Source organism: Balaenoptera physalus (genome assembly GCF_965194825.1).
Source record: "Balaenoptera physalus genome assembly, chromosome: 20".
NCBI lineage: Eukaryota > Metazoa > Chordata > Mammalia > Artiodactyla > Balaenopteridae > Balaenoptera > Balaenoptera physalus.
In genome coordinates, this window is record NC_138901.1 from 5223059 (window position 1) to 5247174 (window position 24116).

At 50.4% G+C, this 24116-nt stretch overlaps 1 protein-coding gene across 16 annotated transcripts in view; it reads right to left on the reverse strand.

Annotated features, from left to right (window-relative positions):
• SLC39A11 (solute carrier family 39 member 11) overlaps positions 1–24116 on the reverse strand; it is a 426997-nt gene that overhangs the window by 46372 nt on the left and 356509 nt on the right. For 8 of the 16 annotated variants that reach the window (XM_082439851.1, XM_082439858.1, XM_082439857.1 and 5 more), the window contains one exon: positions 22535–22604. In XM_082439851.1, the coding sequence (XP_082295977.1) occupies positions 22535–22604 (70 nt within the window). Of the gene's footprint in view, positions 1–13245; positions 14550–22534; positions 22605–24116 lie in introns of those variants that run through there. The other 8 variants (XM_082439853.1, XM_082439847.1, XM_082439846.1 and 5 more) reach the window with 5 other exon arrangements.

The window sequence follows — 24116 nt, forward strand, 5'->3', positions numbered from 1 at the left end:
CGCCACCAGGGAAGCCCGGGGTTGGCTTTATAGGAACTAATTCGATAGGAGCAGTAGATTATCTGTGAATGTCATTAGTTAATTCATGGAATTGGTTCCTCTGTGAGTTATTCATCAACCCTCCCATCTATAGCCACATGGTACCCTTGACACCAGCTAGCCATTTGCAATTATTGGCTCTGGGTGACGGGCTGGATGGATAAGGGTGCATGGCTTGGCCCATCTCCTCTACCTGAAGGTCAACATAAAGGGTCTGGCACCCCAGCAGATGGAGGGCTACCTAGCTCAGTGGCAAAGGACTAGACGCGTCTTCCCAAACACATTCACTACCGCAAAAAGCTTTCGCTTGGACCAGTTACTTCTTTATGAATTCTGGACTGAAGACACGCAAACAGGGTAAAGATCAAGCAAGTGTCACTTGCTCCCCGTGATTCTATTCTCCGTATATTTTTCTCTGGTTTCACAGCCCCCAGGAAACCCTCAGCGATTTTCTATTCCCCAGCATGCATGGCTCCCAGCTCTGAGCCATCTGTGGAAGTCCACTTTGAGTGTGAGGGACCAAGTAGGTAGATGGGGCCCCCGGGGTCTGTGAGGTGCTGGGACTGGCAAACAGCTGCCTGCCGGCACCCTGGGTTTCAGACGTGGGGTCGCATCGTGTTTGTTTTCCTGCTGATTGAATTACTCATGCCTCATTTGTCCACTTCCCTGAAACAATCTTTTCTGGATGCATTTAGAAACCTGAGTCTCTGTGGTTTGTCTGGACTGGTTTCTATTTGTGGAGGAGAGTTCACTTGTCTAGAGCAGAGAAAACTGGGTTGCGCAGAAGTCACGGTATCCCTGGTTTCCCGTCACATATATTCCTGCTGTTCTCTCCAGCAATCAGTGTTCCCCACGGAATGCTTTCATTCCCACTGGAAGCTCCCGATGGAACAGGGGCGGGGGTGGTGGGGGAGCTGGGAAATCTTGCCGAATCTGCAATGTTCCTAAATGATTCTCAATTCTCAGAGAACAAGAAACACATTGCAAGCTTCAAAGGCAGTGGCAGAACAAATAATTACTGAGTCTGTTGGTAAACAGACCCAGAGAAGACAACTGAATTCAGCTTGTTCACTCCTGCCTGTCAGACAGAATTTAATACCATCCTGTTTCTGTTTTTCTTCTACCCGTGACCCAAGTCACAGCTTGCTTAATTTCTGTTTACACTGTAAGCCTCGTGGTGATGGAGGGGAAGAGAGGTCTGGTCAGAGTGGGGGAAAGGACACACTGTCCCAGAAGAGTGCCCGGTAGACCAGTGCTTCTTAACCCAGAAGGGTCCTCAGCCTGGGCAGCCCAGCCCCATTAACTCGGAATCGCTGCAGGGGAGAATCTAGAAATCAGCGCGTTAATGTCCCCCAGGTGATTCCAATGTGCAGCCAGGTTTAGAACCACCGCCCGAGAGCTACGCTATCCAATGTGGCAGCCACGAGCCACATGTGGCTGCTGAGCGTTGCAAACATGGTCCATCCAAATCGAGATGTGCTGTGCATGCAAAGTCCTCACCAGATTCCCAAGAGTCAGCATGAAAAAGGCAACGTAAACTACATCATTAACAATGTTGTTATGTTGATTACAATGAAAACAACGTGGGCCCGTCCTGAGTGAGAATGGGTGTCTGTGTGTAGGCAGGACCATGTGGGTAATGCCGTGGGGTAGACCAGAAATCCATAAGGAAGCCCTCCGGGAAGAGAAAGACAGAAGAAACACTCGCATGACTTCAAGCAACTCTTAAGACATCATCGGGCTTCCCTGGTGGCGCAGTGGTTAAGAATCCACCTGCCAGTGCAGGCGACGCGGGTTCGATCTCTGGTCTGGGAAGATCCCACATGCTGCGGAGCAACTACGCCCATGCACCACAACCACAGAGCCTGCGCTCCAGAGCCCGCGAGCCACAACTACTGAGCCCACGTGCCACAACTACTGAAGCCCGCGCACCTAGAGCCCGTGCTCCGCAACAAGAGAAGCCACCGCCATGAGAAGCCCGCGCACCGCAACAAAGAGCAGCCCCCGCTCGCCACAACTAGAGAAAGCCTGCGCACAGCAACAAAGACCCAATGCAGTCAAAAATAGATAAAATAAAATAAATATATTAAAAAAAAAAAGACATCATCATTTTCATTTATAAGGAGCACAAATCCCTAATCATACCCCTGAGCATACCCACACCCACACGGGCACATAAGCTTGTTGTGGTACATCGTCCTGGAGTCTTGGTTCATTTTCTCTCCACCAAAGAGAACATGATAAGGAAGGCAAATTCTGTGGTGTGGAACTAGAGTTTCCAAGAAGAAGTCACAGTTCGGACTTGAAACCTCTTTTTAATCCATTCTTCTCAAGCACGGCCAAAAGATATCCTCAAAGTATAACCGGTTTAAATGATAAAATTTTTATCAGCAAGAGGCAAGTCACTAGAACTTAAAGATAAACGCATAATCAATGATAATCTCCGAAGAACAATAAAGAACTACACAGTCATAATCTTGTACCAGACATGGTGATCAGTTTGCTTGCCAAATCCAGTATGCCAGTCTGCTCCACCCCATTTCCCTGTGTTCCTGCCTGAATTCTAGACTTTGGCAGAGAATTTCTTGAGCAGCCCCAGAGATTCCCACGTGTGATGGTTCATTTTACGTACCAGCTTGACTAGTCCACAGGGTGTCATGATATTTGGTCAAACATCATTCCAGGTGTCTTTGAAAGAGTGTTTTTAGATGAGATTAATATCTTTTTTTTTGGCTGCGTTGCACGGTTTGTGGGATCTTAGTTCCCTGACCAGGGACTGAACCCGGGCCCTGTCACTGAAACTGCCGAGTCCTAACCACTGGACTGCCAGGGAGTTTCCAAGATTAATATCTTAATTGGTAGAGTAAAGCAGATTGCTCTCCACAGTGTGGGTGGGCCTCATCTCATCAGTTGGAAGACTGATTAGAAGAAAAAGACTGACCCTTCCCGGAATAAGAAAAAAAATCTCCATCAGACTGCCTTTGGACTAGAACTGCACCCCATTGGCTCTTCTGAGTCCCAAGTCCGCCAGCCCAGAGGGGCAAATTTGAACTTGCCAGCCTCCTTAAGTGCATGAGATAATTCCTTATAATAAATCTTTTTATATATATATATATATATATATATATATATATATATATATATATATATATATATACACACACACGCATCCTACTGGGTTCTGTTTCTCTGGAGAACCATGAATAATCCATCATGCCATTCCTAAAGTCTCAACTGCAGTCTGTCACCTCACCTCCTAACACTGGGGATGGTCTCAGGGAGGAGTGGCTCAGTGTCTCGTCCATGATGCCTGGGCTCACAGCAGCTGAAGCGCCCACATCCCCCTGACTAAAGCCATAGCAGCCCTGGGGGATGGGGGAGGGGATAGGTAATACAATTCAGAAGCATGAGGAAGGTGGACTTGGACCAAACAAGCAGGAGATGAAGGAATCATGAGATCAGTTGCTTATCCTTTCTTCTACCACCCCTTTTTCACCTTCCAACACACAGTTCTGAGACTCAGCAGTCCCATTCAGTCTCTCTGAAGATGTTCTTCATGACCCAGGACTGAGAAGAGAGAATTACTTTTTTGAGAAGCTACAACCATCTCAATGATATGCCTTCGATCTTCTTTTTGCCTTTCCTGTGCCATTCACTTCTTTTCCCCCTCACTCTTGCTTCTCTGGGAGTGTACCTCCTAATAAATTGTAGAATGTCATCTTTGCCTTAGGCTCTGGTTTCTAAGAAACCCAGGCTCAGATATTCATCCTTTTTCTTCTTCAATTCATTTGCTTGACCAGGAAAGAGCTAAGCTCTTTTTTGTTGGGAGTGCCCACACATTGCACCAGAAGTGGATACCTAGCCCAAGGTGAATAAAGGCTGGTCCTGGACCTGTTGTTTGAGGGTCCCTCCCTGAACAAAGACGAGATGAACCAAATATCTTCCCTTTCTCAGTTAATTAAAATTTAACAGAGAGAGGTGTACTCAATGGACAGTGGTTGGTGGGCAAAGATATTATGGACTGACTGACTGACTGCCTTATTGAGCCGTGCATTAAATGCAAAGAATGTACGTAAGTATGTGCATGTGAGTGTATGAGAGAGATTTTCTAGACCTTATTTCAGTTGTTCACTAGGCTGCTGGTTTTCTTGCTCCTAATCTCCTGTATCCTTTCAATGAATGTCCCTTTTCACTAGAGCTAGTTTCTGATCAATCTGAATTTAATCCCTTTATAAGTAACCTGCTTATCCTACCTGGACAGTTTTGTGACATTTTATTTACCTTTGTAATTCAAAAAATTTCCCGGGATATGTCTAATTGTGAGTTTCTTTTCATTAAATTTACCTGAAATGTGGTAAGTTCTCTTCCACTGCATCCTCAGACTTTTTTTCCCCCTCCAGGTCCCTAAAATTTTTCATTATAGCTTTGATTGTTGTTCCTATTCTAATTGATCTGGTTGTCCCTTTGGGAACACATGGAAATCTCAGAGTGATCTATCCCACCAAACACACCTATTACTTGCCCTCTGTCTCATTTTAATCTATCTTTAATCTACCCTTTTCCACTTCTCATTTTTTAAATAGAAAGTCTTCTAAAAGGTAACAGGGAAAGAACATTTGATGTATTGTTAGAACCAGCTAAAATCTTGGATATGGCCCTACCAGAAAGCAGTGCTTGTGATTCCGAGGTTTGAGTTTTTGGTCTGCTTTGAAAGGTTTCCCATGCTTTGCTGGGTGATATGAGGAACCTTCCAGACAGCTTACAGGTAATCCTGTAAGCTTACAGGTAATCCTCCCCTGGAAAGCTGTAGCACTTCCCTGTTACTCCATCTATAAAGACCCTTGGTCAAAGGATATGCTTTCATGTATTAAACTAAACCACAGAGGGAAACAAATTGAATTTTTACCTTGGAAGTCAATACCATGGGTCACAGTTGAGACATGACCAGCAGCAGGATGGGACAGGCCAGGGAAGGCCAGGACCGACAATATGGACAGACTAGACATTGTAGGAGTAATGGGGAGAGGTGAGGTCGGTGAGTATCAGGACAGCATGTAAGAAGAGTTAACCCCCGGTAGGGAAACAAAAGTCAAGATCCCGTCGATAAGGGGAAATGGGCGAAGGCAGTACCAGTGAGGAGGAACAGAGAAGCAGCTCAAAATTCATGCAGACAAGACAGTTTAAAGAGTCCATGTGAAGGTAAAGGTAGAGGAGAAGAAGCAGGTTCAAGCACGCAGAACATGCCATCTGAGCCTGGGGCAGGGAGGCTCAGCGCCCATGGAGTGCACGAAGGATGAGGACTTCTGTCTCCACAGACCAGGTGGGTAATGGGGTCAGAATCCAGGCTGAAGGAATTCATAGCCAGAACCTAAAACCCAGGTCAGAAACTGAGTATCAAGGTGGGAGCCAAGCACAGGGGAGGGATCTGACAACGAGTCTCACTTCGATATCGTACACGCATCGTATACAGCAGGAACTACTCCTGCAGTCTTTGACCAGAATGTAGATGGGAGAGTTTCGAGGGTAAGCGACAGGCCAACCAGCTATCCCAGAGAAGGTATGGGGCATGCGCCATACTTTCCCTAGTACTGACTAGCAATTGCGGGGTCAGCAGGGTAAAACCCAAAGGGTTCTCATATTCTGTTCTTAACTCAATGATCAAACTCACCATTCTCTTCTTCTCCCTTGGAATCCCAGTCTGTGTGAGAGGCGCTAACATCTAGCTGTACAAATCCAAAAACATTAGGAGGTTTTCTCGTCAGTCATTCTCATCCCTTGTATCTAATTGGACTCCAAGCATTACCCTGATGCTAAAACCAGACAAAGACGTCACTAGAAGATAAAACTAGAGAGCAATATTTCCTATGAATATAGATGCAAAATTCCTCAACCAAACCAAATATTGTAATGTATAAAAAGAGGCCATACATGATAACCAAGGGAGATTTATCCCTGGAATGCAAGGTTGGTTTAACATCTGAAAATCAATGCAATATTCCATATCAATAGGATTAAAAAAATGAAAACCAAATAATTAATAGATGCAGAAAAAGCACTTGACAAAATCCAACACCATTTCATGATAAAAACCCTCAACAAACTAGGAATAGAAGGGATCTTTCTTGACCTGACATAGAGCATTTATGAACAACCCACAGCTAACATCATGCATCATACTTAATGGTGAAAGACTGAAATCTTTCTTCTTAAGAACATGAGTAAGACAAGGATGTCCACTCTTACTGGTTCTACAGTGGAGCACGGGCTCTAGGTGCACGGGCTTCAGTAGTTGCAGCACGCGGGCTCAGTAGTTGCGGCTCACAGGCTCTAGAGCACAGGCTCAGTAATTGTGGCTCACGGGCCCAGTTGCTCCGCGGCTTGTGGGATCTTCCCGGACCAGGGCTCGAACCCGTGTCCCCTGCATTGGCAGGCGGATTCTCAACCACTGCGCCACCAGGGAAGCCCCGACAGATTAACTTTAAAAACATTATATTAGGGCTTCCCTGGTGGCGCAGTGGTTGAGAATCCGCCTGCCAATGCAGGGGACACGGGTTCGAGCCCTGGTCCGGGAAGATCCCACATGCCGCGGAGCAACTGGGCCCGTGAGCCACAATTACTGAGCCTGCGCGTCTGGAACCTGTGCTCCGCAACAAGAGAGGCTGCGATAGTGAGAGGCCCACGCACCGCGATGAAGAGTGGCCCCCGCTTGCCACAACTAGAGAAAGCCCTCGCAGAGAAACGAAGACCCAACACAGCCATAAATTAAATAAATAAATAAGCCCTCCTTCCTCCTTGATAGTCTATAATTAAAAAATATATATATATATATTAAGTGGAAGACACCAGTTACAGAGGACCACATGTTATAAAGTTCCATATATACCTAAATATCTGTCTATCTACCTATCTACAACGAGAGGGGTCACAATAGGAGAATCTGTAGATAGAAAGTAGATTAGGGGTTGAAGGGGTCAAAAAGAAATGGGGAGAGGCAACTGCTAAAGGGTACAGAGTTCCTTTTTCCTTTTGAGGGTGATAAAAATGTTCTAAAATTGACTGCGGTGATGGCTGCCCAACTCTGTAAATAAACTAAAAACCACACCAATCTGTGTACTTTACAATGGGTGAATTACACAGTATGTGAATTATATCTCAATAAAGCTGTTACCAAAATATGTTATTAGGTATATTTATAATGGTTATAACAAATGTTAATTTTTCAAGCATCATCTGGTACACACCGAGGAGCATGTCATGCCAGGTTCCATTTTAGTCTTTAGGTGGGGACTCAGGTAAACTCTCAGAGTGTATTAAGGCGGCAGAAGATCCAGGTTATGGACCGTCATGTGGCGTTACCGAGATGTCCACATGTTATACGGCACACGGGTTGCAGCGACGACGTCATGGTTCTCTAGTGACATAAACTGCTTGTGTATCACCAACAAGCAGATGCCGTAAGGACCTAGAGTCAGAAGAGAGACACACGCCTCCAGCTACCAGCCAGCCCCTGAGTGGGGGGGCTCTCCACATGCTGCAGCCACAGCCGCCTGCACCCTCAACCCAGCTGCTGGGGGTGTTAACAGCTCCCGAGGGTCAAGTGCTGGCTGCCCAGAAGAGACTGACCTTCTCGGCTGTGTACTCCTCAAGGCAACCCCATTTTACAGATGAGGAAACTGAGGCTAAAGAAGAAAGCTTGAGTTTGAACACTGCGTGTTTAGACCCCGGAGAACAGTAACCCTTTGTGATCACGGGGCTGCTCCCTGAACCTGGCCGGAAGGTGGGCCCACCAGGAGCCCGCAAACTGTGCACCTCCTGCCCCTGCCCCAGGTTCAGACCTGGGTCCTCGGGGCTGCCCACCTGCCTGGCTGAAGAGGGAACGTGGATGCAGGAGGTCAACCATGAGAGGTTCACTTGGTCGAACAACAATTGATGGAAAAGTCTGGAATCACAGACCTTTACATGTACATATTCAACATCACCTCACCTGGCATCACCACAGCTCCTTGACGCTCACTTTTTCTCCCCCAATTTCTTTCTGCTCTCCTTCATGCAGGGCTGAGTGACCGGGGCAGCCACTCAAGGGCCTGGGCACCAGGAAGGTCAGGGTCAGACACACACTCCCCGTGCACCGGGTCATGATCAAGTGGGGCCCTGGGAGCCTATGAGGGTCTGCACTCCTCCAGAAAGCACCCCTGCCTTAAACAGCAGATAAAAAGCACCATGACAACGTTCCTCAAGAAACTAAAAATCAAATTCCCACGTGATACAGCAATTCCACCTCTGGGCACACACACAGAAGAATTGAAAGTAGGGTCTCAAAGAGATATTTGTGCTCTCGTGTTCACAGCAGCACTATTTACAATAGCTAAGCTAAGAGGTGGAAGCAACCCAAGTGTCCGTCGACAGAGGAATGGATAAACAAAATGTGGTCCATACATACAACGGAATATTATTCAGCCTTCAAAGAGAAGGAAATTCTAACACAGGCTACAACACGGGTGAACCTTGAGGACACTGTGCTCAGTGAAATAAGCCCATCATAAAAAGACAAATATGAAATGACTCCCTTTCTGAGGTCCCTATAGAGTAAGTAGTCAAATTCCTAGGGACAGAAAGTAGAGTGGTGGTTGCCTGGGGCTGGGGGAGTGGGATGGGGGATTGTTGTTTATGGGGACAGGGTTTTAATTTTTTAAGATGAGAAGAGTTCTTCGGGCTTCCCTGGTGGTGCAGTGGTTAAGAATCCACCTGCCAGTGCAGGGGACACGGGTTCAAGCCCTGGTCCGGGAAGATCCCACATGCCGCGGAGCAACTAAGTCCATGCACCACAACTACTGAGCCTGCACTCTAGATCCCACGAGCCACAACTACTGAGCCCACGTGCCACAACTACTGAAGCCCACGCGCCTAGAGTCCGTGCTCCACAACAAGAGAAGCCACTGCAATGAGAAGCCCACGCACCGCAATGAAGAGTAGCCCCCGCTCGCCGCAACTAGAGAAAGCCTGTGCGCAGCAACGAAGACCCAACGCAGCCAAAACCCAAAAAAAAAGATGAAAAGAGTTCTGGAGATGAAGAATATGATGGTTGCACAATAATGGGAACGTACTTAATGACACAATCATACACTTTAAAATGGTTAATTTTATGCTATGTATAGTCTACCACAATTACAAATTTTAAAAATAAAATGAAACAAAACACCATGACAGGTTGAGAGAGACATCACAGAACAAAGGAAGAAGCTTTTTTCCTGCTTTTTGAACAAGAGAGCATGCATTTTCATTTTGCGTGAGGTCCTGCCAATTATGTGGTCGTTTGCCCTCCTGCAATAAAAAGCCAGCGTTTCTTTCGTTGTCATTCACCTGCAATGAAGTGCTGGCCTTAAGAGGATGCATTCTCTGAAGCGGTGCCTCTCTCCCCTGACTTAGGAAAGCCGTGGCCTTGGGAAGCATAACCCCCTTCGGAAGGGACAGTGGGAACGGGGTGGGGGGTCCCCTAAGCCTTTCTTCTCCACTTTCCTTCTAGAACCGTGGTTCTCACGCCGTGGGGTGCAACCCAGCACAGGGGACCCTGTTGAAAATGCTGATTTGCCCTCCCACACCCCACCCTGAGATGGTCAAGGGCGAAAGCTGGCCCGGAGGGGGCTGAGGTCATTGTGCCAAACAGAAGGCTCGGGCTGCAGCAGTTCCCGGTGCCAGGCTGGGTCAAGGGGCATTTTGGCCAGTGGTCTTGAGCAGGCAGCAGTGGTGTGACATTAGGGAACGATGTGGCCTTGGGCATGTCACTGTCCTGTTCCTCTCCTGCATGAAATGAGGCTCTCTGAGGCCTCTGCCAGAGCCAATGCCAAGTCAGAAGGTCACCACGCATTTGTAACATGACGTTTGTAACTTGGTCTCTGTGACTTTTTTCATCGCTTCCCCCTTCCCTGCCCTGAAAACTAAGTCAGGCCCCCAGTCCCCTGCGAAACCTCACCCCACCCCCTGCGCAGGTCCAGGGCCACCTCCGACTCCCCTACCTGCAGGCAGGCAGGCATGACATCATGCAAACAGGGAGCTGGGTGGAGGCCCCCAGTCCTCGGTTCTGGACAGAACTAAAAACCCGACGACCTATCTGATGGACTTAACACCAAAGAAAGGAAATTTGTCTTTTAAGAACAAGTGAGAAGCCGATGACTGAAGTCCCAAAGAATTTTGTGGTTGGACCTTTTTTCCTGTTGTTTGTTTTCTGGCACAATCTGTCTCTGTTTCTGAGCCGAGGGCCGTGTTCCCCGTGACAAAGGCCTCTTTCTTATGACAGTTTAATAGCTCCAATGCAGGGGACAGCCCGGACTCCCACGGGCCAGCGTCTGAAGGCAGCCTCTCAGAAAAGGAGAAAGTTGCTGCTTTCCTCCAGTTGGGTTCAAACTGAACTGAGAGAGGCCTAAGGAAAAAAAAAAAAACCAAAACCAAACCAAACCCGAGCCTCCTTTTGAAATAGGAAATGAAGACCAGCAAAGGGGTGGGGAAAACAAAATGCATCGGGATAGAGAAGAGGATGGATTCAAGCGTCATGTTCAGAGCTTTCCGTCCACCGTGGGAGGAGGTGAAGAAAGCCTAGTGGGGCTTGGAAGATGTGGATGGACACTGGGGAGACCCTATCTATCGGTTCCCTGTGGCCACTGTAACCAAGGACCACAGATTGGGTGGCTTAAGACAACAGAGATTTATTCTCACGGTCCTGGAGGCTAGAATCTGCTCAAAAGCAAGGTGTCAGCAGGGCCATGCTCCCTCTGAAATCTCTAGGGAAGGATCCTTCCTTAGCTCTTTCAGCTTCGGGCGGCGGCCGGTAGCATTTCTTGGCCTCTGGCTGTGTCACTCTGATCTCTGGTTCCATCACCACGTGGCCGTCTCCCCTCGGGGTGTCTCTGCGTTGTCACCCGGCATCCTCCTCTGTGTGTGACTTTTCTCCTTGTCGAATAAGGACACCAGTCGCATTGGATTTAGGGTCCACTCTAATCCACTGTGATCTGATCTTAACTCTCTACGTCTGCAAAGACCCTCCTGCCAACTAAGGTTACATTCTCGGTACTGGGGGTTAGGACTCAACATTCTTTTCTGGGGGATGCCATTCTACTACAACACCGTCGTTCTAAAGACCCGGACCCCCCCCCCACCTCTCCGTGTCCTGGAGCCTGTAGGCAGGTAACTCTTGCTGGGGAGCTCTAGCCTCGCAGTGACCCAGCCCAGCCGTCCGTCCGCTTTCCAGGAGGTGAGGCTGGAAGTTGGTCATGACCTAGCGGCCGCCCGGAGCATCTTGGTGCCGTCTCTTTGCAGCGCTCTCTTCTCGCTCCCTCTTCCCCTCAGCCCTTGCTGCCTGGAGGCACCTGGCAAGGGTTACGGTTCCCTACTGTGGCAACAAATGCCAGGAGTGATGTGCCACACGATCTTGAACGTGTATGTTTGCTGCCAGTGAGGCTGGCTGGAAAACCTGCCCCTCCCTGAAGAGCTTTCACATCTGCTTCTGTTTCCCAACTCGCCCAATGAGACATGATTTTAAAGACGCACTGGACAGTGGAAACAGAACTCCTGGAGCCGACGCTCAAAGTGCTTACAATGGGAAATTACACACTTTTTACAACGGCGCTGACCTCCTTTCCCACACCACTTTGGGGGCCAGTTTTCAAGCCTCTACGGTCACAGGAGGCAGGAGGATGTCAGGGTTAAGGGCACAGGCTGCAGGGCCAGGCTGCCTGGGCTCAAATCCTGCCTCTGCCCTCACTCCCTTGTGCCTTGGGGCACATCCTGCATCCGTAAAATGGGCACAGTGATTTCTCCCTCACAGGGGGCTTTAAGGATTAGTGAATTCCCCAGGAGTCAAGGAGCACAGGATCTGCACGTGGAAAGCACTCAGTACATGTTAGCTTTCGTGACTGTCCCATGATTGCCAGAGGCAAGGGTGGGGTGAGAGAGCCAGCAGGGGCAGAGGTGTTAATTCAAAACATGCCACCTGCTGTAAGCATGACCTCAGGGAAAGTTCCAGGGCTCTGTGTCCTCCCCTCTTTACTGGGATGGCAGTAAAGACTGAGCAGTGCATGTAAACAGCCCCTAAAGGCAGCCACTAGTGCCACGTGGCGAACCCACCGATGCGCCCAAGCTGCCTCTCTTGGCTGGCCCGGCAAAATGCAGTGCAGTCAACACCAGCAGCCCAACCGAACACTGCCCACGGCTCTGAAAAGCACAGTTGCTCTCGGCCTCTCGCCGCTTGTAACAAGCTGTCCAGGAGGATGGACCGGGCAGCGATGGGACTAGAGGAGGGAAAAGTCTGTGTCATCTCCAGCGCCTGGGAAAGCCACAGAGAAATGACGCTGTTGTTCTCAAAGAGCCTTGCAGCGTCCGAGCCTCCCCTGAAGCCTGCTTCAGGCTAAACAGAGTGCACGTTGTGTAGAGATCGGTCCCCCGTGCCAAGACGGCCAACCCTGTCGCCAGGGGACTTGGGTGGAGATGGCCGGGGGCCGTGGAGGGGGAGGGGGCCCGGCATAAACGGCTCCTCGTGCTGCTGATGGAGAGGAGCTGCCTCCGGGCAGACACAGGAGGGCACTCAGGGCCTCCCTCCTTGTTCTGGGCGTGTAACTTGTGCGGTGACACGGGGGGGGGGGGCCTGAGAGTGAGTCCAGGGCACTGGGGGTGGGGGGGGCAAGAGGGAAGCAGCAGCTCGTGCCGTCTGGAGGGGGCTGCCCGCTAGAAAACCACCTGCAGAATTCAGGCGGGCCGTCGAGGCCGGGTGCAGAGCAGCCCACTCCCAGCCCGGTCCTGGGTCCCCCGTAGGGTAGAGAAGAGGCTCCAGGTGAGGGTGCGGGATGGACAAATAGCTACATTCACTGAGCAGGACCAGGGCAAGAGTTAACCCGCACGCCAACTCCGCGCTGAGACATGACAGCAGAATCAGCCCAGGAGGGCCAAGGCCTGGGGGCGTGGGGGACAGAGGGGAGGGTACTAAGGCCTAGTGTCGGGCATGGAGCCCACGACACGGGAGAGCAGAAGCGACACCTAGAGACCCCGGCGTCCTGGACCCGGACCTCTGGCCTGCGTGCTGGGTCCACACGGACTGTGGAAGCCGCTTCTGAACCGGTTCTCTTTCGGGGGCGGGGGGGACAGGGAGCTCTTGTCCTGGAGCCCGGGCTGGGACAGGGGTGGGCTGGGCATCTCTCTGGAGTGTAGTGTCTGAAACAGGCAGGCCAGGAAGCAAACATCACAGCCGCACTGTATACAGCCTTCCTACACGCCAGCCCTGTGCCGGGGCTTTGCGCGTATAAACTCAGTTAATTCTCAGAACGATCCATTGAGGTAGAAACGATTATTATTCTTATTTTGCAGATTAGGAAATGGAGGCACAGGGGGAAAAAAAAAAAAAAGCAACGCATCAAAGTCGTACAGCCAGAGACCTAGGAACATACCTGGCCCTTCGCCTTACCAGCTCTGAGGCTGTGGACAGAGCACCTCTCGGTGCCTCAACTTTCTTGTCTGTAAAATGGGGCAACTCAGGGGTCCTTCCCCCATGAGTATTCTCATGGAAAAGCCAACAAGAGAACGAAGGGCAAGGACAGCGCAGAACGGAGCACACAGCAAGCACACGGCGTCGAGACCACCTATGGTTGTAACGCTCGGCATTCCTGTGGTTTAAGGGCCGAGAGGAAGGGGATCGGCCCTGGGAAGGGCTCCTGCGATGATGATGTTTGGGGAATGGAACTTTCAAGGTTAAAATAAACTCTTGGCCTAATCTGGATCCTTTTGTTTTGGCAGAGAAGGTCATTTTTAAAACTTCCTTCCTCAAAGCGTTAAATTTAGAGTTACCATACGACCCAGCAATTCCACTGCTTGGTATGTACCCAAGAGAAATGAAAACCTATGTCCACACAAAAACCTGTATGCCAGTATTCACCGCAACACTATTTGTAATAGCCAAAATGCTGAAACAACCCAGACCTCTGTCAACTAACATGGTACGGCCATACAACAGAATATTCTTCAGCCATGAAAAGGAGTTACACCACGGTTGAACCCGGAAAACATGATGCTAAGTGGAAGAAACCAGACATGAGAGACCACACATGGTTTGATTCCATGTACATGAAATGTCCAGAACAGGCAAATCCATAGAGACAGAGAGTAGACTCGTTCGTGGTTGCCAGGGCCTATGAGGAGGGAGGGAAGGGGACTGACTGCTCATGGGTGTGGGGTTTCTTTTGGGGGTGACGAGAATGTTCTGGAAGCAGAGAGTGGTGAGGGCTGCACAGCTCTGCGGCTGTGCCCTGGGAGAAGCGGGTGGGTAGAAGGGGAGGATGCAGGAGGGGGGATTAAGTCGCTCCCAGGCAGGATGCCGTGCCCAGCTCTTTACCGTCCCATCTGGAAGCCGGCCGGGGTTGACTCTGGGTTTGCTCACAGCTGGGTGCCATGCGCCTGCATTCCAGGGCTCTGGGCTCAACGGTGCCATTGGGAGCCAGGTAGGAGGCTTCATTCCTGCTGCAGCATCCACCCTGCATGAACGGCGGGGATGGGGAAAGAGAACGCAGCCTGGGAGCCATCCCTGTGGGCACCTGGCCTTCTGCCCGGAGCGCAAATGGGGTGGGGTTGGATGGATGGTGACGAGGTCGGAGACGCGAGCTGCCCTCACACAGGCACTGCTCAGCCACCTCATTCCCCAGAGAGCCACGTCCCAACCCTGCAGCGCTACCCAACAGCCCCGAGTCCCACGGGCGCCCCAGCTCAGAGCTGGGAGAGGGCGCTTCGCGCCTACCGCTTCTGCTGCCGCCCCCGCCCTCTGGGAACGCGCCTGTGCCACATCACGGGGCCTGGGGAGCGCGGGTCCCGGTCCTCTTCCCCACCCCCATCCCCCCAGTGCAACCCCGGGGGCCTCCCTGACTGGGTCCTCAGGGCTCCCCGCGTGCGCGCGTGCGCAGCTGCCGGCAGGGGGCGCTCCACCCCCTCCCCACGTGTGAGCACCTGCTTTCTTCGCGGCCCTGGGAGCAGAGGACAAGGGTCTGGAGTTGCCTGTGTTCCTTGACTTCTCTCAGCTCACACCGCAACCCCGTTTTGGGCAAATGAGCATATTTCATGGGTGTCCATGTCAAGATTTACACCCTGTCCTATAGCCCCCATTTCCACACAGCAGCGGGAAAAAAATTAATCAATTAAATGGAGTTTCCCCTTTTCCAGGATCAGATTCTTTCCCAAGCTAAACTGCTCTCTTTTTTGGATAAAACTAGTAATTCAGGAATCAAGATCCTTCCCGAGGCTGTGACTTCCTCTCTCCCCACCCCGAGATGGCTTCTGTGTACACGGAAAGATGATAGGGAAGAAAAACACAAAAGAAAATAATAAAAAATACATCATCCTGGTTTAGAGAAACTGGATTTTCAACATAGATTAAAAGACAGTAGTAGAATAAATTGGAGAGTCAAGGTCATCTTTATGCATTAGCCAATGGGACTTAACAGACTAATTTGTATTAAGAACATAATTACATATTATTATTGCACAAGGTTTTCATGAATTTGAATGGAGCAAGAAAGAGAGAGAGAAGTAAGTTCCTGTCTGGGGGCAGAAAGGACTTTGTTCTATCCTGAGTTTATGAACTAATTTTTGGTGATAATACAATTTCTAAGAGAGAGTGATTGGCAGTGAGAGCAGCTTTCTCTCAATGCCTTTACTTTGCAAAATATAAAAGGTGGTATTTCTACATCAGTCTTCACGTGCCTGGGGGACATTTTTATTGTCCCACAAAGCCTGGTGGTCTTAGAACCACAGATGCAACCCACCTCTCTCACGTGACACACGTGGAAACTGAAACGTCGGTAGTAAGAGCCAAAGACGCGGGCAGATGACCAGGTGCGTGTTACCCAGAGTCAAGCTATGACGTCCCACTACCGCACGGTGGCACTGTCTGCCAACCACGGCCTGCCCTCCACCGCTGCCAAACGCTCTTAATAATTCAAGGTAAGGCGAGCAGCTGTGTGGGAGGACCGGAAAGAAGAAGTTTCGAGAAGGAGCTGTCAGTAGATGACTCTAGAATTCCAGGCAAGGTGGTTTGATGGGTTCAAGAGAAGGGCTTGTTTGCATATACTAAAATGGATCTGCTAAAGTGCCACCTGCTACTGCAAATAAGCAACAGTGCAAGAATTTCCTTCCAATTCTGCTGACGTGATGGAAGGGAGGGGTGGTGGGGAGGACAGCACGGGTGTGGCTGGCTGAGTCAGAGCGCGTCCTCACGCCGGGGTTCCACGTCTCAGGCTAGAGACCACTCTCCAGGGAGCCTAGGCTGGGCTTTGGCTCCCGCCTCCCCGCCGAATGCTGAGACCCAGTTCAGTGGGCAGGGAGGGGGGCAAGACGGGCAGCCTTGAGGAAGAGACGGTCTCGTCTGGGAACTCGGTCCCGCCACAGGGAAGCCTGGGGACACTGGGAGACCAGCCTGCTCCTTAAGAGACGCTTGGGCGAACTCTAATGAGAAAGCGCATCTTTTATTTCCCTAAATCCCCTCCCCCCGCCACGTGTTTCCCTGAATAAACTTGAGCGGAAGCAGGGGGACACCTTGCCCAGGTGGATGCGCACACATGGGTCTACGCACAGAGACGTACCCATCGACTGCTTGTCCTTGTTTCGAAACAAACGGCTGCTTGGCTGATTAGCAGCTGCTGTCTTAAACGAGCGCTGCTATTTCAACAGGCATAACTGGTTTAGAAGCCAGGCAGAAAGATATACCTGACTTTTGCTTTACTCTTTGATCCGAGGGGCAAACACACCCCTTAAAATTTATTTTGATGCTTGCATGTGTAACTCAAGGAGCTATGTTAGGTCCGAATGCAGGCTAAGCTACCAGGCATCCTTTACTAAGCGTCTGGGTGTTGATTAGCATTGGCTGGTCGGGGCACTCAGCAGAAAAAAAAAAAAAAAAAAAAAATCCAGGCTGTGCTCTGTGGCTTCTGCGTGGCGCGCCGTGAGGTGTGTGGCCAGGGTCCTCTGCCCGAGCCTGTTCCGGGATGCCTGCGGTACCTGTCGGTCAGGTGTGCTCTCGGATTACAAATGCCTCTCGACTTGTGCTTAAGTCAAAGCTTAAGTAGGAAGCAACGTGTGAAGTGAAATGCTGGCGCATAAATCACCTCGCTCTCCCTGCTGGTTTGAATTATGCCTGCGACCGAGTTAAGTGAGAGCTGAGGGCATGTTTCCTCTCCGGAGCACGCGTGCTCTGGATGTAATGACACTTCAGAAAGGAAAAACCGCTGAAGCAGCCAACTCCCCAAGGACAGGAGGTCTGAAGAATTTCTTCGCGGTGAAACCCAAAGAAATTGCTGTGGGACCAGATCAGAAAGAAGAAAGCTGTGTTTCCCTTGAACTACAGGCGGCCCTTTGCTGGCTGAGACTCGTCATCCTTCAGGGGATGTTGAATTCTGAAGGGATCCCCCGACGATGTAGGCTATCTAGTGCAGGAGGAAGGTGGGCCAGGTGGAAGAGGGCCGGCGGCGGGGGCGCTCCATAGAGGTGATGAAGTAACAGCATCGGAGCACTAGATGGCAGCAGCCGTACACAAATTATATGCTGGGACCCTACCTGTCCTCTTTCCTGGTGTCAGAGCCTTTGATGGGGAACTTGGGTATGGCTGTGTTCCAATAAAATTTCATTTACAGAAGCGGGTGTGGGCCATATTTGTCCCACACGCCATCATTTGCCGACCCCTCCGCTAAATGAACAGAGAACTCTCTCTGGCTCAGCTAGCTTGGTCCACACGTCCCAGGCATTTGCCAGCTAACTCTTTTCTTTTCCCGAATCCATGCAGACCCATCCCTCCTTCCCTCTCAGCCCCTTTCAGCTACCTATGTGATTACTTATGTCTCCCGAACTTGAATTCTCCCTCCCACACGACAACAGAATCGGTTGACAAATGCTGCCTGTTTGTTCTGCACTTATAACGTTTTCTTCCCATCAATCTCTCTTCATTCCCACCATCGTCAACTCATCCCTTATCTTCCTCGCAGCTGCTATAACACGTAGCAGTGGTGTCAATAGCATCTGTTCAATTGCTGGTTTCTTCACACGGATCTGTCTACCTCTTCCCCCCAAAAGTATTCCACTGAGCCAGACTAATGTTTAAGTCTCCTCTTGGGCTTTAACATTGCTGGGCACCGGAACCCACCAAGGCTGTGAGCCTCTTGCTGAAGAACGCAGTTTTTCTTTGGCCTTCAGTCTTACTTCCACAAAGCGCCACACGAATCCCATCTCGGTGACATCCCCCACCCGCCAGCTCGCAGTACTGACTGCCCTTATCACCTCCGCTTCTCCAGGCGGACAGCCGCCACGCTCCTGTTTTAAGGCCACCCGTTCTATGAAGCGCCCCTGAGATGGGGGAAGACCTTGCCCTTCGTCCACTGGTTTCTTAGGTAATTTGGTTTGCATCCCTCCCTGTGCGCATCTTATGGCACCTGACAGTTTCACCGCCCACTAACCAATTGTTTTAGCTATCTCTTTTGTTACTGATTTTCAATTACATCGCACTGAGGTCAGAGTGTGGTCTGAATGGTATTGATCTGGAGGTGTTCTGACTTTCTCTGTGGCACAGTACTGTAATCAGTTTTGGGAAACATACACACATGTGCTTGGAAGGAATGTTTAAGTTTTTCTAATTGCTGGGTTGGGGGTCTACATGTGTCCATTATGTACATTTGGTAACGCTTTATTTTATCAGTGTCAGAGAGGGGAATGGTACTCCCCACCATGACTGCAGTTTTGTCTGCTGTGCCCTGCAATTCTGACAATTTTTCTTGAGCATTTTGAGGCTGATGTTGCTAGAAGCTTACGGATGCGGGATCGTTCTGTCATCCCGGTACATTGTTTCTCTTTTCATTAAGTACTGACCTTTATTCTTTCTGTAGCTGTCTGCCTTGAAGTCGGCTTGGTCTGATACTGACATTGTAATACCTGCTTTCTTTTGATCAGCATTCACCTTGCGTCTTCTTTCATTCCTCTATCTGCCACCTTTGCACGTTGTGCTTTAGGTGTGTCGCTTGTTAATTACATAGAATTGGAATTCTAAAAAGCAAAACCTCGCTCTTTCAAAAGACGTATTTAATCGTCTGATGACTGTTTCTGCACCCCTCCCCTCAGTGTTAGCCTGTTTTCTCCTTTTTTTCTCCCTCCCTCCCTCCTTTCCCTCCCACGAAACCCTGGTCTGCAGCATGAGCTAAGGGCGGAGAAGGCTTACAAGCCTTGCCTGGGGGCTGTTCTGAGTTTTACCGCTGAAGAGTAAGATCAGAGGAATCTGAAAGGAAGAACCCAAATCACAAACTGTATATGGATTTGTAAGTGGGGAAGACTGGCTGAAGGAGCGGGTCTGCATGAGGTCACCCTCTTTCCCTCTCTGTGGCCTGCGTGGACATGCTCTCCCCCCACCCCTACTCCTGATACCCTGGACACAGTGGTGATGCGGGCAAAACTCTAACGGCTCTGCCCACCGGCTGTGACGGGGGTGGGTGGAGTGTAGGGGCATAAAACCCCCCAAGGATGCTTGTTTATCAGAGGGTTTTATGAGGCTGAAAATACCCAGTCCAGCGCCCCAGCCCGATCCCAGCTGGAGAGCCCCGTTGAGGGTTTATGTAACTCAGAGAGGATCTGTCTGGTCTAGGGAAGGGGGGAGTTGGGTTGGAAAGGCTTTCGCTCTGCTTTCTTCAGAAACGTAAAGATTAGCAGAAAGTGCAGGTGACAGAATAGAGGGACATCGGAGTTGACATCTTGAGGCTGCAGGAGACATGGTGCCACCAGACAGGAAGCCTGGCCCGTGAGCGCAGTGCGTGGCGCTGGGCTGTCACTTGCTGGCACAGACATTTCTGGAGCATGTGCAGCTCCCCGAGCTCTGGGAGGAACTGGCCTTTGGATGCTTAAGGGGTCAGCCCCGCAGGGCTCCTTAGCACGTGCCCCGCCCCCCCGCCCGACACTGCCCACCCCTGACGTTCCTTGTGGTCTAAACCAAGTCAAGATCAAAACGGCTGTACCGGGGGACAAAGCCCAACTCCCCCTCCCCGGCCCGGGTCAGGAAGAGCAGCCCGCAGGGCATGACGAATCACAATCAGCCCTGGATTTTGGTGACATTTCTTACATTCTAAAGGCTTCTCCCCATCCATGGCTCCTGTGATTTTTGCCACAGGCATCTTGTTAATGATGACCCTGGAGTCAGGGCGAGGAAGTGACTTGGGAGTCCAACAGAATGACAGAAATATCAGAATTGAGAACAGAGAAAATCTCAACCCAGAACTGTGCCAGCCCGCACGCGTGTTCGGGGCCTCATGGAGCAGACACGTCCCTCAGCACGAAGCATTAGAATTCAGTGACTACAGCGACACACAGGGGCCCCAGAGCAGCTGAGGGAATCGAGAAAAGGAGGTGATGGGCTGTAAAGAGGCCCCACGCAAGGTTGGGAACGAGGGAAGAGGGGAGAAAGGGATACCGTGAGGAATGAGTTCCTGGCAACCATGATCCCTAGACACAGGGCAGATCATTAAAGGAGGTGGTGCCATTGCCTTAGGCGGGTAAAAAGTAGAGTTTGAGATTATACCAGTCAGAGGGCAGTGGAGTGAGAAATGTGTGGTTTCGATACAGACACCAGGGGCCCCTGGACCATCTCTTTGACCTGAATTATGTTTTCAAAATAATTGTGATTTCGAGCACCTTTTAGACAGTGTGCGTGCCGTCTGTTCGAAGTTCACCTCTGGCCTCGCCACTCCCAACTGTCTCCACCTGCCTGTCTGCACTTATCTGTTACCTCTTAGTTCTCTACAGGCGTCTGAGTTTGCCGCCCTTGGACAGAAGGCTCCACCCGCCCTCCTTCAGCCTGGAGGCTGTAGTATTCGTGGTTTTGTGGGCACAGGTGGACCAGGTAGCTTATCTCCATGATGCCTCTTTATGGTCCCAAGGCTGCAGCCTTATCTAGGCCCTGTAATTCAACAGAGCGAGAGGAAAGGAAGAGTCTACAAGGCCTGCTGATTGTCTAGGGAAGACGAGGGGAAACAGGAAGCCGAGGATGACAGTGAGTTTGGCTTGGTCGACCGGGTACCAGGTGGTGATGGGGAACCCTGGGGTTTTGCATGACAGCGGATGGGGACAATAGTTCGACTCTGGAGATGCTGGGTGCAGGGATCCTGCGAAACACCCGAGCGGAGACACACGGGTGGCGGCCGGACCCGTAAGAATAAGTTCGGGGGAAATCTAGGCGGAAGATCAACTTGGGCATCACCCGCAAACAGATGGAAAATAAAGCCGAGACATACGGGTGGTGGCCGGACCCGTAAGAATAAGTTCGGGGGGAAATCTAGGCGGAAGATCAACTTGGGCATCACCCGCAAACAGATGGAAAATAAAGCCGAGACACACGGGTGGTGGCCGGACCCGTAAGAATAAGTTCGGGGGAAATCTAGGCGGAAGATCAACTTGGGCATCACCCGCAAACGGATGGAAAATAAAGCCGAGACATACGGGTGGTGGCCGGACCCGTAAGAATAAGTTCGGGGGAAATCTAGGCGGAAGATCAACTTGGGCATCACCCGCAAACGGATGGAAAATAAAGCCGAGACATACGGGTGGTGGCCGGACCCGTAAGAATAAGTTCGGGGGAAATCTAGGCGGAAGATCAACTTGGGCATCACCCACAAACGGATGGAAAATAAAGCCGAGACACACGGGTGGTGGCCGGACCCGTAAGAATAAGTTCGGGGGGAAATCTAGGCGGAAGATCAACTTGGGCATCACCAGCAAACGGATGGAAAATAAAGCCATGGGCATGGGGCAGAATCCCCAGAGAGAGTGCGCGAAGTGAGAAGAAAGGGTGTCCTAGAGATGGAGCGCTGGGGGACATCAACATTTCAGGACGGGCCGCAGGACACGAACCTGCAGAAGAGCCTGTGAAGAGGCAGATGGAAGAGGGAGGCAACCCGGAGAGGCCAGTGGCCAGAAAGAGAAAGCGAGGGCTTCTAAAGCAGAGAGCGGTGAGGAGCGTCAGCTGCTGCCTTCGAGGTACAGCTGGGCCTCCGGATCCTGACATCCCCCCACGGCTGAGTTCGCGGATGCGGAACCTGCGGAGGCAGGATCCGTGGACACCGAGGGCCGACCGTGGTACTCGAGCATTCGAGGATCTTGGTATCCGCCGGCGGGTCCTGGAACCAGTCCCCCCAGGACACTGTCTTTATCATGTACTTATACATTTAAAGCGTTTGGAGAACAGCATGCGATTATATCCATGGTTGGTTTTCAAAACGGTTACCCATCAGACAGCTCATTGGAAAAACGTGGTGTAAACCTGCTTCTTGATAGAGTACCTCTCTCAGGTATGAGGGTCCCTGACCTCCTCCTCGCCTCCGCCAGTCAGACCTGGGGGGCTGGGGCTGCTGCACGGTTATGTGCAGACAGCTCACCCGAGGCAACAGGCACTTCCGGGCACCACCGGGTGCAGTGCCCCGCTCTAAGGCACTAGGTGTCGGCTTACCTGGCGCTCTCAAAGGTAGCAGATGCCGTCTTTTCTACAGCTCCAAATCCAACTCCAACAGCAAGACCCTCTGAAACAGACATTAAAAAGTACGATGGGTTAGGAATCATTTTTCTATAATACATGCACATAGAATCGAAGCTTGCTCAGAAGCCAAAGCCAGCAGACTCCTGTGGGCTGGATTAGAACTGCTGTCCATTTGGGGCTGGGTGATGGCCCGACTCGCTTGGTGGGGGAACCCCTGGGACACCATGGAACCAGTTACACACTTCATCACATTGGCAAATCCCCTGGTCTTTTTTGCATACTTTATAGTTACTCAACAGGCTTATACTTAATCAGCTGTTAAGAGCAAGCAGTTTCTTCACTTCTTCCATAAGAAATCAGAACAACAGCATTTTGATGTGACACAATACAGGTTAAAAGCAGATCTTGCTAAGGCTAATCTCTGAAATGGGTGCACCGCTGTATTTGCAAATGCAAGTAAAAGAACTCCATAAAAAAATGGATCTTACATTTTTTGGGCTTCCCTGGTGGCCCAGTGGTTAAGAATCCGCCTGCCAATGCAGGGGACACGGGTTCGAGCCCTGGTCCGGGAAGATCCCACGTGCCGGGGAGCAACAAAGCCCATGCACCACAACTACTGAGCCTGCACTCTAGAGCCCGTGAGCCCCAACTACTGAGCCCACATGCCACAACTACTGAAGCCTGCGTGCCTAGAGCCCATGCTCCGCAACAAGTGAAGCCACCTCAACGAGAAGCCCGTGCACCGCAACGAAGAGTAGCCCCCGCTCGCCACAACTAGAGAAAGCCCGCGCCACAATGAAGACCCAATGCAGACAAAAATAAATAAATATTTTTAAAAAATGGATCTTACATTTTTAAATGTCATTGGATTTTTCCATTATGTGTTGATTCTGCAACTAGAAACTAGAAGTTTTTGAGTCCCAGAGTTCATTTGAATTTGACTGTTTTAATCCTTTTTATTAATTAAAAAATGCTTGCCAGTGAAAAAAGGTTCATCCCCATCACTACGTCACATAAGATTGCACGAAGCTGCCAGTAACAGAAAATCCACGGAACAGTAGCTTCAACCAAGGGTCAGCAGACTATAGCCCAGGGGCCACATCCAGCCCACTGCCTGTTTCTGTATGGCCTGCAAGCTAAAAATGATTTTTAAAAATTTTTATTTATTTTATTTATTTATTTTTGGCTGCACTGGGTCTTCATTGCTGTGCACGGGCTTTCTCTAGTTACGTCGAGCGGGGGCTACTCTTCGTTGCAGTGCGTGGGCTCTAGGTGCGCGGGCTCAGCAGTTGTGGTGCACAGGCTCAGTAGTTGTGGCTCACGGGCTTAGTTGCTCTGTGGCATGTGGGATCTTCCCGGGCCAGGGATGGAACCCGTGTCCCCTGCATTGGCAGGCAGATTCTTAACCACTGCGCCCCCAGGGAAGTCGTAAGAATGATTGTTACATTTTTAAATCGTCAAAAAAAAAAATCAAGGAAAGAATATTTCATGACACATGAAAATTATACGAAATTCAAAATTTAGTGCCCATAAATAAAGCTTTATTGGCACACAG